General features: G+C 42.6%; 1 protein-coding gene across 1 annotated transcript in view; it reads left to right on the forward strand.

Annotated features, from left to right (window-relative positions):
* Positions 1-14,023, forward strand: part of CSMD1 (CUB and Sushi multiple domains 1) — a 2,556,145-nt gene that overhangs the window by 2,498,427 nt on the left and 43,695 nt on the right. The window contains exon 61 of the mRNA XM_075598211.1: positions 42-215. Coding sequence (XP_075454326.1) covers positions 42-215 — 174 coding nt within the window. The remainder of the gene's footprint in view (positions 1-41; positions 216-14,023) is intronic.

The raw sequence follows: 14,023 nt of genomic DNA on the forward strand, positions 1-14,023 counted from the left end.
GTTTTGATTATCATCACATTTCTGTGTTTTATTTCCATCAGCTGTATTTTGTGGGGATCCTGGAACTCCGTCTGAGGGTCATCTTAATGGAAAAATCCTTACATATAAATCAGAAGTGTCATATCAGTGTAGACCCCCTTTTGTATTGGTTGGTTCTTCAAGAAGAATTTGTCAATCAGATGGTACCTGGAATGGAATTCAGCCAACCTGTATTGGTATGTGCCATTTCTTTCTTTTTTTTAAAAAAGTTCCTGAACATTTGTGAGCACATTTCTACTACCAATTTATTGTCAGAAATGATCTAAAAGCTAATTTGGGAATTTAGGACTTCGAATATTTATTTGTTTTTCAGAATAATGTTTTAAGTATTAATCAATGGAATGTATTTCTCTTTCTGACACTGTTTGTATGTCTTTCAAAGTTGTAAAGTCTGACCCAGTTTAAGGAATTGCAGGAAAAGTGCCAATCAAGTGTAGGTTAACTGCTTTTAAAATCTGATTAAAAATGTCAAAACAAAGGTTTAACATAATGTGTTGCATGTAAGAGATAATCATCTGAAATTGTGGACAATATAATTAGAATGCAACATTACTGGTTGTCAGCTCACCAGTGGCAACTGAGATATTAAGACTTGTGACATTGCTGCCCTAAATCTACACTGAAAGGATTTTGGAGTGCCACAACACAGAAGCACTTGTTCTGTGAAGTACAGCTCCAGGACTGTGACAGTAAAAGTTGCACCCCACAATGCAGTGCATTCCAGTCCAAGGATTTGGGGTAAAACTTTCACAACCTTAGTTGTGAGAAAAAGCTCTTCAGTAGGCTGTGGGATTGCATAAGAATATGAAAAGAGAAAAAAACTAAATGTTTGTTGTTGAAGAAAGTAAAATGGGAAATTAAATTGCATTACATTTTGTTGCATTTTTATTTAAGCCCTTCAGTACCATATGGGACAGCAGGACATGTGAACCTTATTTACGAAGTGGTATTACTGCATAAGACAGATTCCGTCACCTAGAGACACCTTATACTGTAGCCCAGTCAAGCAAGAGAGACACTGCACAGAGGAAGGCAGAGATAGAAAGGGAGATTACCAAAATAATTTCCATCTCTTTTTTTTGTCTGTGAAATCTACAATTTTGTATTTCTGGCGTAGTCAAAATACATATTGGGTAAAATAGAACAAATGTGTATGAATATTAGATGTTTTTCAAGCAATATTTCTGCACAAATAATTGCTAATTAACATGGCAAAAAAAATGTTATCGCATGGTGTTTTCAGGCATTTTTAGGCGTTTTCATGCGTTTTGGCATGTCAGAACTTGCAGTTTAATGAATAAGTCCCCAATTACAGTAGTTTCACTACTCCACTGAGCACTAATAAATCAAAACTGTATGTAGCCATGGCTGGTTTCTTGCTACCATTCTGCCCTCACTGGCATGCAAGTTCTGGTAAGAGCAGGCAGTGCCACTACTAATCAGGGGTTTTCCCCACACAATACACTTCCTTGAGTGACAGGGGAGGATGTGGGATTAGGTCTGAGTGTTGCCCAATCATGGGTTCAGACCTGGCACCTTCCCCCTACTGTACTTAAGGGAGTTGCAATATCGAAATTCTTTGGTGGTTTCTACCATGAGAGAGACAAGGTATCACACCGGACTGCTCTGCACTGGCTGGTCCTGGGCCTCTTCCCTTAGGGGGAGAGTGAGTGATTACCTATTCCCTTTGTCCTGCTAGAGGGCTGGGGAAGAGCTAGGACTGCTGCGGGGGCCCTTGACCCGTAGTGCAGGTCCAGAAACCATCTTGATCCAGAGACCAGAACAGAGACTGTGTTAGGCAGAGGACTGCCGTGTTGCTGTGGAGTGTACAGGAATAAATCTGTTCCAGTTGAATATACCTCAGGCGTGGTGTGTGATCTTACTGGGGGAAAGGTAACCATTTCTACCATAGGAGATCGCCTCCATACATCTGGAGCTTATGGCAGATAAAGGTGCTGTGTACCATTGAGTAAATGTCGGGCTTATACCCCAGAAGCATGTCCTGCAGTCCCCACAACCATCGGTGGACAACTCAGCATTCTGTGAGCCAACAGGTAGCATGCACCATACACCTGGTAACAGGGAAATCTCCCAAGGAGTGGGGGAAACACGTTACATTTGGAGGCACTGCTGAGATCAGCGACAGGACAGGCTTTCAACGACACAAAGCTGGAAGTTTACAGATACGCTTCCAGAATGAATGCTAGAAAGAGAGGGAGGCTACAGTAGGTGTAGTGTCAAGTGAACTGCAGCCTACGCTGTTCACAGGGTGAGCTGTGTGTGATAAGGATGCTATTGCTGTTCGAAGTCACCCTGTGGCCTGATGCATAGGGCGTCTGGAGGGGATCTAGTTGCCAGAGGCCAGGATCACCTGAAGGAGACGAGGGTGTCAGGGCCAGGCGGGGTGGCATGTAAGGTACTGATGGATTGGTGACTTTGGAGGAGTGCCTGCTTCTCAAGTGCCTATACTTCTCTGCTTGAGAACCACAACAGTACCACTAGCCGTTGACACATAGTAAACCACAGAGTACTCATAATGGACTGTGACCGAGTGCAGCATATCAGAGGAAGCTTTGCTAGCCTGGGGTATACCTACGCTTGGTAGACAGTAAAACCATGTGCTGTAAATGCCTACATAGAACAGTATCCTGCCGTAATCGAGTGAGACACGTGGTCCTTTATGTTAGTGCACTTAAAATGGTGGTTCTCCTGCCCAAACGCACCACATGAAGTTAGCCGCTCAAGATGGTGTCTACCGCCAATCCATGAGACTGCGTGGGCAGCCTGCAAAAAAGGTTGTATGCTCAATTGTTGCAAAGCTGTGCAAGGGTCTGGCACGAAAGCTAGAACCACTCCCAAGAAATGTGACTGGCTCAGAGAGGAACCAGAGTCACGTCTTGTCTTAGGGTGCCCCTACTCTAAACTCCACCAGAGGGAGGGGGCACTGTGTCAGCCAATGCCAAACGATTGTCTCAGATAAGGGAGGAGCCAGATGTTGCTGACCGCACCCTCAGTTCTTCGGAGGCTGCAAGGAGAGAGAAGCTGCTTATACAGTTCTCTTGCTTTCACGCCGCTTTAAACAAGTTCTGATAATGGCCAGTTCTTGTGAATTTGCCCACTACCATCTACCAGGAGGCTTCCTGATAGTGAAGGTGGAAGGGAACCGATACTTCAAGTGCTTATGCCCTAAGTGTTACTTCCCTGGCGGAGATCTAACCTGGGATGCCAAGGGTCCACTCTGTGGGGCCTGCTATCTAAAGCTGATGCTGCTGGCGCCAACGTCCTTTTCTACGAAAGACGTGGATGACTCCAACACTTGGGCGGTCAACGAAACAGCAACTACCTCAGCAATGGAGGTTCAAGAGGGTCAGTGTGCCCTACAGAACGCTCCCAGGGGTCTGAGTGTCCTGATGACATCGATTCCAGTGATTATTCCAGACCAGGTCCCAGAGATGGAGCGAGAGACGGTCTGTGATCTGGAATCTACCTACTACGAGCAACCGGGTTAGGTGACTTCCCGGGGTGAGAAGGAGCAGCTGCCGGTTGTGGTGCAGGAGCTGGAAAGTTGCCTGCTGATAGCCGCGGACGATAGTGAGATGCTTCAGTACCTTTCCCCCGTGGATGTGTCACTACCTTCGTCCAGCCAAATCATTGGTCGTGAGTATGTACTGTATGTATGTCCGTGGTGCTTCAACAACCGACCAATCCCTACCAACACTGTGAAAGCAGAAGTTACCTGTGACACCGAGCGATGGCGGAGTCCATTCCAGATGACAGCGATGGTGCGGCCTGAATGGCGGAGGAGCGTCCCAGCGGTGGCGGTTCCTAGTGGCCTGGTCAGCGCACCAGCAACCCGTTCAGTGAGTCCCGTAGTTCCGGTGAGTCAGTAGAGCATTGAGAGCCCACCCCCTTACTTCTGACAGGAACCGATGGAGACTTATGGTGGGGAGGTACGTTCCAGTGCCAACTCCTATGTGGATGCTGATGATGACACACCCAAGGCAAGACTGGATGTCGATGTACTTCCGGTGCAGGACATCAACCTCTATCAGGATCCCACAAGGCCAGAGTCTGATGACTTCACCCAGAAGGCGACTGCCGGGGCAGATGAGGAATGGTGATTCCGGCTCTGGTGAGTACCACTGTAGCTACGGGTCGTGTGGGAAATTTTATGGACTCTATTTGGGCACACCTGGGTCACAGAAAATCTGTGGATCCAGTGAGTACATGATACTTTCCCCCGAAGAAATGGACAGATATCAGGACCATGTCATGGGCTGGAAACACCAGCCTGTTGTGGAACCTCATATTGGGAGCATAGCTCTGGTATCCAGTCAGGGTGAGTCTAAGACCAAGAACTCTCACCGAGACTTGAAAGACTTTACTGCCCCAGGCCCTATGACTAGTGTCACCCCAACTGTGCTTTCTAAGAGTGTTGAGAGGTGGGCCCAAAGTCGTCTGATATCAGAACTCTATTTTCAGGAATCGTGGGGTGGGAATATTGATTTTGAGTTTAGCTCAGTTGAGGACGATATATTGGAGGGGTTCTCTAGTGGGTCCTCTGATTCTGTGTCAGAGTTACCGACAGGGGTAGCATCGATAGCTAAGGTATTACCTCAATGTAGACCCTCGGTCTGTCATAATGTAGACCGCATTTCTTTTTTTATGGATAAGTGGAAGGTAGACAGATACATTTATATGGACCGAGTGGAGTATGTTTCAGAAAGGCACCCAAAGAGGGTATTTTCAGTTACTGTACCAGATAGTACTGGTGTGTTAGTCAGAAAACCAGACCCCAAGCATTACTATTAGTAGATCGGTTCTCCATATTGGGAGGAACCCGGGTCTATTTATCGTGGTGTAATGTGATTGTTATTTCATATTGTACTGTACTATGTTTTGCAGAAAAATTGTATGTGTCACCTATCATGGTAATTTATGCTTATCAACTGTGTATCATGTGATAATATACTGCAGATAAACTGCTGTTATATTGTTCTGTTACAGGTTACCTGGTGAGAGATGGTACACCAAATTTCAGCTCCAAGTGGGGACCATTGGATTCCACCAGAGGGAAAGTGTAGCCGTGGCTGGTTTCTGGCTACCATTCTGCCCTCACTGGCATGCAAGTCGTGGTAAGAGCAGGCAGTGCCAGTACTAATTATGGGTTTTCCCCAAACAAGACACTTCCTTGAGTGACATGGGAGGAGGGATAAGGTCTGAGTATTTCCCAATCATGGGTTCAGACCTGGTACCTTCCACCTACTGTACTTAAGGGAGTTGCAATACCCAAATTCTTTAGTGGTCTCTACCATGAGAGAAACAAGGTATTACACCGGACTGCTCTGCACTTGCAGGTCCTGGGCCTCTTCCCTTAGGGGGAGAGTGAGTGATTACCTATTCCCCTGGTCCTGCTAGAGGGCTGGGGAAGATCTAGGACTGCTGAGGGGGCACTTGACCTGTAGTGCAGGTCCAGAGACCATCTTGATCCAGAGACCAGAGCAGAGATTGTGTTAGGCAGAGGACTGCCATGTTGCTGTGAAGTGTATAGGAATAAATCTGTTCCAGTTGAATATACCTCCGGCCTGGTGTGTGATCTTACTGGGAGAAAGGTAACCGTTTCTACCATAGGAGATCGCCTCCATACATCTGGAGCTTATGGCAGATAGAGGCGCTTTGCACCATGGAGTAAATGTCGGGCTTATACCCCAGAAGCCTGTCCTGCAGTCCCCACAACCATTGGCAAACAACTCAGCATTCTGTGAGCCAACAGGTAGCATGCACCATACACCTGTTAACAGGGGAATCTCCCAAGGAGTGGGGGAAACAACGTTACATGTAGTTTCTGTCACTTGCAGTGATTAAGCAATATTGATATAATTTCATCATTTAAGCACAAATGTACCTGTATTTGATACTGTGAGTTTGTAATATCCAAACAATATGCAGGAATATTTTTCAATACTGTTTAATACAGAGTCACTGTGTCCTTTTGAAAACAGTCCAGTCTTTAAAGAGTGTCTCAAAGTCCAAAACTTGACGTGGATTGCTGTAGTTTTTCTTCACTGCTGCAGCTCTTCAATACACCTGAAATTGATACAAGGGTACACCATTGCGCAGGACTACTGATGTTGGATGTTAACCCCTTACTAACAACTTCCCCAGTGTGGACTGAATACACTTACAGGAGTGTTTCTTTCAGGATACAGTGGAGACAATCTGTGCTTTATTCCCTTTCTGTTCTTATACACCACGAATCTCCTGGGTGCTTCCTTTGTCTCTTGGGATTTCGTGATTCCCAGAATCCCCCGAACTCCACGATCCCCCAGACAAGGAATTGAACAATAGCAAACAAAGGGGGTCACAAATTTAATTATAAAAAACGGCTTCAACAAGCCTATAAAACGGCTGGTAGACCTGCACTAAAAACAATGGATGATTTACTCACATGTACTCACATATGTACATGCATAACATTTGAGTACATGTGAGTAAATCATCCATTGTTTTTAGTGCAGGTCTACCAGCCGTTTTATAGGCTTGTTGAAGCCGTTTTTTATAATTAAATTTGTGACCCCCTTTGTTTGCTATTGTTCAATTCCTTGTCTGGGGGCTCGTGGAGTTCGGGGGATTCTGGGAATCACGAAATCCCAAGAGACAAAGGAAGCACCCAGGAGATTCGTGGTGTATAAGAACAGAAAGGGAATAAAGCACAGATTGTCTCCACTGTATCCTGAAAGAAACACTCCTGTAAGTGTATTCAGTCCACACTGGGGAAGTTGTTAGTAAGGGATTAGCATCCAACATCAGTAGTACTGCGCAATGGTGTACCCTTGTATCAATTTCAGGTGTATTGAAGAGCTGCAGCAGTGAAGAAAAACTACAGCAATCCACTTCAAGTTTTGGACTTTGAGACACTCTTTAAAGACTGGACTGTTTTCAAAAGGACACAGTGACTCTTTAAGCGCCAGGTATCCTCCGTTTATGTTCTTGGTCCTGTATGCAAATTGAGATATTTGCTTTGTGGGAAACCTTTGGCAGCTTTTACCTCTTGTTAATCACAGTTGGTTTTGTTCACGTGTATGTCACACATTAATAGGTGTAGCACTTGAGTTAGGGTTTCACAACATACTGTTTAATACAGACTCCATGTGTAAGTCTTAGTTGTAGATATATGTATCTGAGATAAACTCTTCTGATTCCATCAGCAGCTCCATAGCAGTGATAAAAAGATTTAAATACAGAATTACTGCATTTAAAAAATAAACTTAATTTCTCAGTTTTCATCTGATTTAAAATGGAATCCTTTAAGTTCATTTCTACAATTTCATTCATTTTGTATTGCTAATAATAAGTTAGATGTAGGGTACTGTACTGCATGATTAAGCAGATTAGCTGAAAACATTGTAATTTATAATGTAGAGATGTTATTTTTTAACATACGGGAAATAATACAATTTACTTTTCTGTTTTAGTGACTACACTGATATTAATTGATCAATCTAAAAAATATATATTGATTATAGAAGGTATTTTGTCTCTTCATGGTCTGCAGCTGAGGTTTTTTTTTTTTTTACCTGTCATTTTGTTAATGCCAAAGGCTATGCAAAGCTGAAAGACCCGATTGATTTGCGTTACAATAATGCTAGAAAAGCATTATTTAGAAAAAATGCAAACTTCAAAGTCTTTTGGGGTGATTCACTAAGGTCCATTGTGGGATAATTCACCCAATCCGGCGGTAACTGCCATTGACTCATGATTGTTAGGCCACAATGGACCATTATTAATCACCCCTTTATGTGGATATATATTGGTCAGTATTGGTCTATTTATTGGTCAGCATAATATTCACTCAACTCAGACAATAGGTTTCATGTTTGATGTCTTCTGAATTTGACTATTAACACCACTGCCATATTCAGGTAATCATATTTGAAAGTAGAAATGAAGGATAGGCTCAATTATATATTTTTTGATCAAAATTCATAGAAGTTTAAAATTTGCTTATCAGAAAATTAGATATTCACTAAGTGCTGATAACCTCAAATAGATGAATAATTTCAAAATATGTCCCTCATTGTATCACCTATTCCAGATTTGCTGAGATCCTGGAGTAGAACTTTCCCAGTGATAAGTCAGATCTTTTCATTACAACCTGTTACATACTGTAGTTACATACTGTAGTTACATACTGTAGTTACATACTGTAGTTACATAATAGATGAGGTTGAAAAAAGACATCCGTCCATCAAGTTCAACCTATGCCAAATTTAGACAACAGAAACTCAATTCTATATCCCTACTTAGAGTATATTGATCCAGAGGAAGGCAAATAAAAAAACCCAGTGAAAATATCATCCATTGATATCTCATAAGGGGAAAAATAAATTCCTTCCTGATTCCAAATATTGGAAATCAGATTACTCCATGGATCAAAATCCTTCCCATGTTAACTTATTTGGTATATCCCTGTATACCTTTCCTTTCTAAAAAAGATGTCCATCTTTTTGTGAAGATGTCTATTTGGTCTGCCATCACAGTCTCCATGGGCAAAGAATTCCACATTTTAACTGCTGTTACTGTAAATAACCCTTTCCTTTGTTGCTGGTGAAATCTCCTTTCCTCCAACTTTAAGGGATGACCCATATTCTTTGTACTGCCCTTGGGATGAATAGTTCTTTATAAAGCTCCTTGTACTAACCCAAAATATATTTGTATATAGTTATCATAGCCCCTTTTAGACACCTCTTTTCCAATGTAAACAAATCTAATTTATCTAGCCTCTCCTATAAATCAGATTATCCATCCCCTTTATTAATATGGGGGCTCTTCTCTGCACTTTCTCTGGTTCAATAATGTATTTTCTAAGGACTGGTGCCAAAAATTGTATTGCATATTCCAGGTGTGGTCTTACTAATGCTTTGTAAAGGGGCATTATTTTGTTTACTTCCTTTCCATACATTGCCCGTTTAATGCAAGATAAGATCTTGTTTGCCTTTGCAGCTACTGCATGACTTTGGGCACTATTGTCTACAAGCACTCCTGAATACTTCTCCATCAAGAATTCCCCTTATTTATCTCCATTTACTGTACGTTGTAAATCGCCTTTTTCTTCTTGTTTCTCAAATCCATAACCTTACATTTATCTGTATTAATCTGCCATTTACCTGACAAAGTTCCCTGTCTATCCAAGTAATTCTGGAAAGAAATTACATCCTGCTCTGATTCTACTGCCTTACACAATTAAGGGCCTCATGCAGTAAGCCCCGATACAAAATTTTCGGCACGAATTGCGAAAATGTTTTTTTTGGGCGATTTGCCCTCGCAGTATTCAGTAAGGGCCGAATCCTTCCGATCCCTGCTGAAGCACTGCGAAAGCAAAGCTGCCGATGAGCTGTGGCGATACAGCCTGGCTCCCGATAAGGCTCCCGATAAGCCTTTGGTGCCGATAGATGTTTGCAGCTGAGAGAGACAAGCCGCTCTCTCAGCGCAAACTTCGGCACCAAAAAAAGTATTTAAAAACAACTTTTATTCATAGTGTACATGTGCAGGGGGTCTTCGGAGCTGAACCGCGTTGGTTTGAGGTCCGGGGACCCCCTGCCCCCCGAGATACAGGCCCCTTTATGAGGAGCCGGTATCCCTCGGCGTTTAAAAGGTCCCGATCACGTGACCGCGACCTGTAAACAAACCAGAGGGATACCGGCACCCCATAAAGGGGCCTGTATCTCGGGGGGCAGGGGGTCCCCGGACCTCAAACCAATGCTGTTCTGCTCCGGAGACCCTCTGCACATGTACAGTATAAATAAAACACATACACATCAATAAAGACTCGTTCCTTACCTTGGCGGCTATGTGCAACGGTAATGAAGCAGCATGAATGTCTTTTTAATTATACTGTACAGTGAGCAGGGGGTCCCCTGAGCTGAACCGCATTGCTTTGTGGAGCAGGGACCCCCTGCTTCCCGAGTTACAGGCCCCGGTATGTGTCATCGGGTGGCAGTGTCGCCGCCATGTTTATAGCGTCCCCGCAATAAACATGGCGTCCACACTGTAACCGATGGCCCAAACCGGGGCCTGTAACTCGGGAGGCAGGGGGTCTCTGAGCCACAAATAAATGCGCTTCAGCTCAGGGGGCCTCCTGCTTACGCACAATATTATTAAAATACATTAATGCTGCTTCATTACCATAGCGGATAGCCGCCAAGGCAATGAAGGGGTTAACGCATAGTAGCATGTTTATTGGGGACAAATGCCCCCAATAAACATAGCAGCAATACACAACATACAGTATAGTAATGGGCAGAATGACTATTATCCACAAATGGATAATAGTGCAGTTGTCCATTTACAATACATACACAACAATAAAGACTTTAAATACATATAGCACTCACCCATGTCCCACTGCCACGATGAAGGCCATCCTCATCTTCATCCTGGCCATGCCCCATCCGCTTCTGCAAAACAAACACAAGAATTACAACATCCAAATTAATGTCCCCTAACCCCTTAATCACCATAGCGGTTATTAACCGCTACAGTTATTAAGGGGTTAAGCCACCATCACCCACATACCCTCCCCCACAAAGCCCCCCAACCACCCTCACCCAATACCCACAGGGGAGTCCTACCAAATACCCTTGGGCCTAATACCCCCTCCCCCAGCACATACAGTACAATAATGTGCCAAATAACTATTATCCACATAGGGATAATACATTATTTGGCCATTATTAAACACATTCAATACCGTTAAAATGTAAAGAAAATTGTACTAACCTCATCAATAAGAAGTCTCCGTCGCCAGCATCATCCTTGGGGTCCGTTGCCAACATTAGAAATAGCCACAACATTTGAATATCATTAACATAACACTGAACCCCTTAATCACCTTATCGGGTACTAACCTGAAAGGTAATTAAGGGGTGAAGCCATCCTGCAATGCCTACAACAGTTATGCATAACATCCTCAGTGAAATAAAAACCAATTGCCTAACCAAATTCCATTTAATCATTCAATCTGTAGGCTCACATGCCTCATAAAACATTGCATTTACAGTGTATACATGTAGCATAACATGTAAACTGCATGTACACGCTGCAAATCAATGTTAACAATACAATAATGCCACTCAAATCGCCATACATCACAAGAAGTATATTATTTAATACAATAAACTCACCATCAATGAATTACCACACATCAATTACATCCCTAAACAATTAAAATACCATCCATACCAATTACACAATGAACTAAAGCTATCCTAACAGAGAACAACTTCAAAACATAGTCAAAAGTACACCAACAATTACAATATAATAAAGCAAGGCTTTCCATATCCTACTGTACGGCCTGGAAGCCCAAAACTTACATCTGTCTAAAAATAAAATACATTTAGCACACATCAATGCATAGCCACAATGATTAACAATACAGAATTAGAAGCTTTAACAACACTATCATTTCTTACCCTGTATATATATCTGTACACATACATACAGACATACATACAGTGGGAAGAAATGATATGCATTGTAAAAAATGAAAACATGAAAAAGCAACACAAAAAACAGTTACATTAAGTACATTTCTTTATTTAACTTACCATTACTTGCCCCCACCGACTCCCGTTGATCAGCTTACTCACGAACCAATCCACGACACCATCCACGACACCATCCAGGAACAAATCCACGACACAATCCAGGAACAAATCCACGAACCAAACCAGGAACCAATCCAAGAACAAGTGCAGGAACCAATCCAGGAAGCAAGCCACGAAGACATCCAAGAAACAATCCACGACACGATCCAGGAACAGGAACCCATAAAAGAAAAAAACATAACAAATTAAACATTAAAATAATAAAACATGACAATCAAGGGTTGTACTAGTTTTATTCTTAGTGAATCTGTATTAAAATACCTTGTTCCGGGGTCTTCTTGACGTCCGGTGCCACGCCCTGGTCTTCAATCTTCAGGAGGAGGTCCGTCCTCCTCGGCATCTGCCTTCAAAATGAGACGACATAGGCTTTTAAAGGCCTATGACGTCACATTTGTCGTCATATGGTTCCCACGGCCCTGATTGGGCCGTGAAAACCATGTGTTTTGGCCGATGTAAAAAAATTGATGACGTCACTTAAAGGCAATGCCAGCACAGCCAATCAGAATGGCTTTGCTGCTATTGCCTTTAAGAAAACGTCATGAAATGACACATGGCCGGACTCACATGGTAAGCCAGCCAATCAGAGCGTGGGAACTCCATCCCTACTCTGATTGGCTGGCTTACCATGTGAGTCCGGCCATGTGTCATTTCATGACGTTTTCTTAAAGGCAATAGCAGCAAAGCCATTCTGATTGGCTGTGCTGGCATTGCCTTTAAGTGACGTCATCAATTTTTTTACATCGGCCAAAACACATGGTTTTCACGGCCCAATCAGGGCCGTGGGAACAATATGACGACAAATGTGACGTCATAGGCCTTTAAAAGCCTATGTCGTCTCATTTTGAAGGCAGATGCCGAGGAGGACGGACCTCCTCCTGAAGATTGAAGACCAGGGCGTGGCACCGGACGTCAAGAAGACCCCGGAACAAGGTATTTTAATACAGATTCACTAAGAATAAAACTAGTACAACCCTTGATTGTCATGTTTTATTATTTTAATGTTTAATTTGTTATGTTTTTTTCTTTTATGGGTTCCTGTTCCTGGATCGTGTCGTGGATTGTTTCGTGGATTTCTTCGTGGCTTGCTTCCTGGATTGGTTCCTGCACTTGTTCTTGGATTGGTTCCTGGTTTGGTTCGTGGATTTGTTCCTGGATGGTGTCGTGGATGGTGTCGTGGATTGGTTCGTGAGTAAGCTGATCAACGGGAGTCGGTGGGGGCAAGTAATGGTAAGTTAAATAAAGAAATGTACTTAATGTAACTGTTTTTTTTGTTGCTTTTTCATGTTTTCATTTTTTATAATGCATATCATTTCTTCCCACTGTATGTATGTCTGTATGTATGTGTACAGATATATATACAGGGTAAGAAATGATAGTGTTGTTAAAGCTTCTAATTCTGTATTGTTAATCATTGTGGCTATGCATTGATGTGTGCTAAATGTATTTTATTTTTAGACAGATGTAAGTTTTGGGCTTCCAGGCCGTACAGTAGGATATGGAAAGCCTTGCTTTAATATATTGTAATTGTTGGTGTACTTTTGACTATGTTTTGAAGTTGTTCTCTGTTAGGATAGCTTTAGTTCATTGTGTAATTGGTATGGATGGTATTTTAATTGTTTAGGGATGTAAGTGATGTGTGGTAATTCATTGATGGTGAGTTTATTGTATTAAATAATATACTTCTTGTGATGTATGGCGATTTGAGTGGGATTATTGTATTGTTAACATTGATTTGCAGCGTTTACATGCAGTTTACATGTTATGCTACATGTATACACTGTAAATGCAATGTTTTATGAGGCATGTGAGCCTACAGATTGAATGATTAAATGGAATTTGGTTAGGCAATTGGTTTTTATTTCACTGAGGATGTTATGCATAACTGTTGTAGGCATTGCAGGATGGCTTCACCCCTTAATTACCTTTCAGGTTAGTACCCGATAAGGTGATTAAGGGGTTCAGTGTTATGTTAATGATATTCAAATGTTGTGGCTATTTCTAATGTTGGCAACGGACCCCAAGGATGATGCTGGCGACGGAGACTTCTTATTGATGAGGTTAGTACAATTTTCTTTACATTTTAACGGTATTGAATGTGTTTAATAATGGCCAAATAATGTATTATCCCTATGTGGATAATAGTTATTTGGCACATTATTGTACTGTATGTGCTGGGGGAGGGGGTATTAGGCCCAAGGGTATTTGGTAGGACTCCCCTGTGGGTATTGGGTGAGGGTGGTTGGGGGGCTTTGTGGGGGAGGGTATGTGGGTGATGGTGGCTTAACCCCTTAATAACTGTAGCGGTTAATAACCGC

Source organism: Ascaphus truei, chromosome 4 (assembly GCF_040206685.1).
Source record: "Ascaphus truei isolate aAscTru1 chromosome 4, aAscTru1.hap1, whole genome shotgun sequence".
In the NCBI taxonomy this organism is placed as follows: Eukaryota; Metazoa; Chordata; class Amphibia; order Anura; family Ascaphidae; genus Ascaphus; species Ascaphus truei.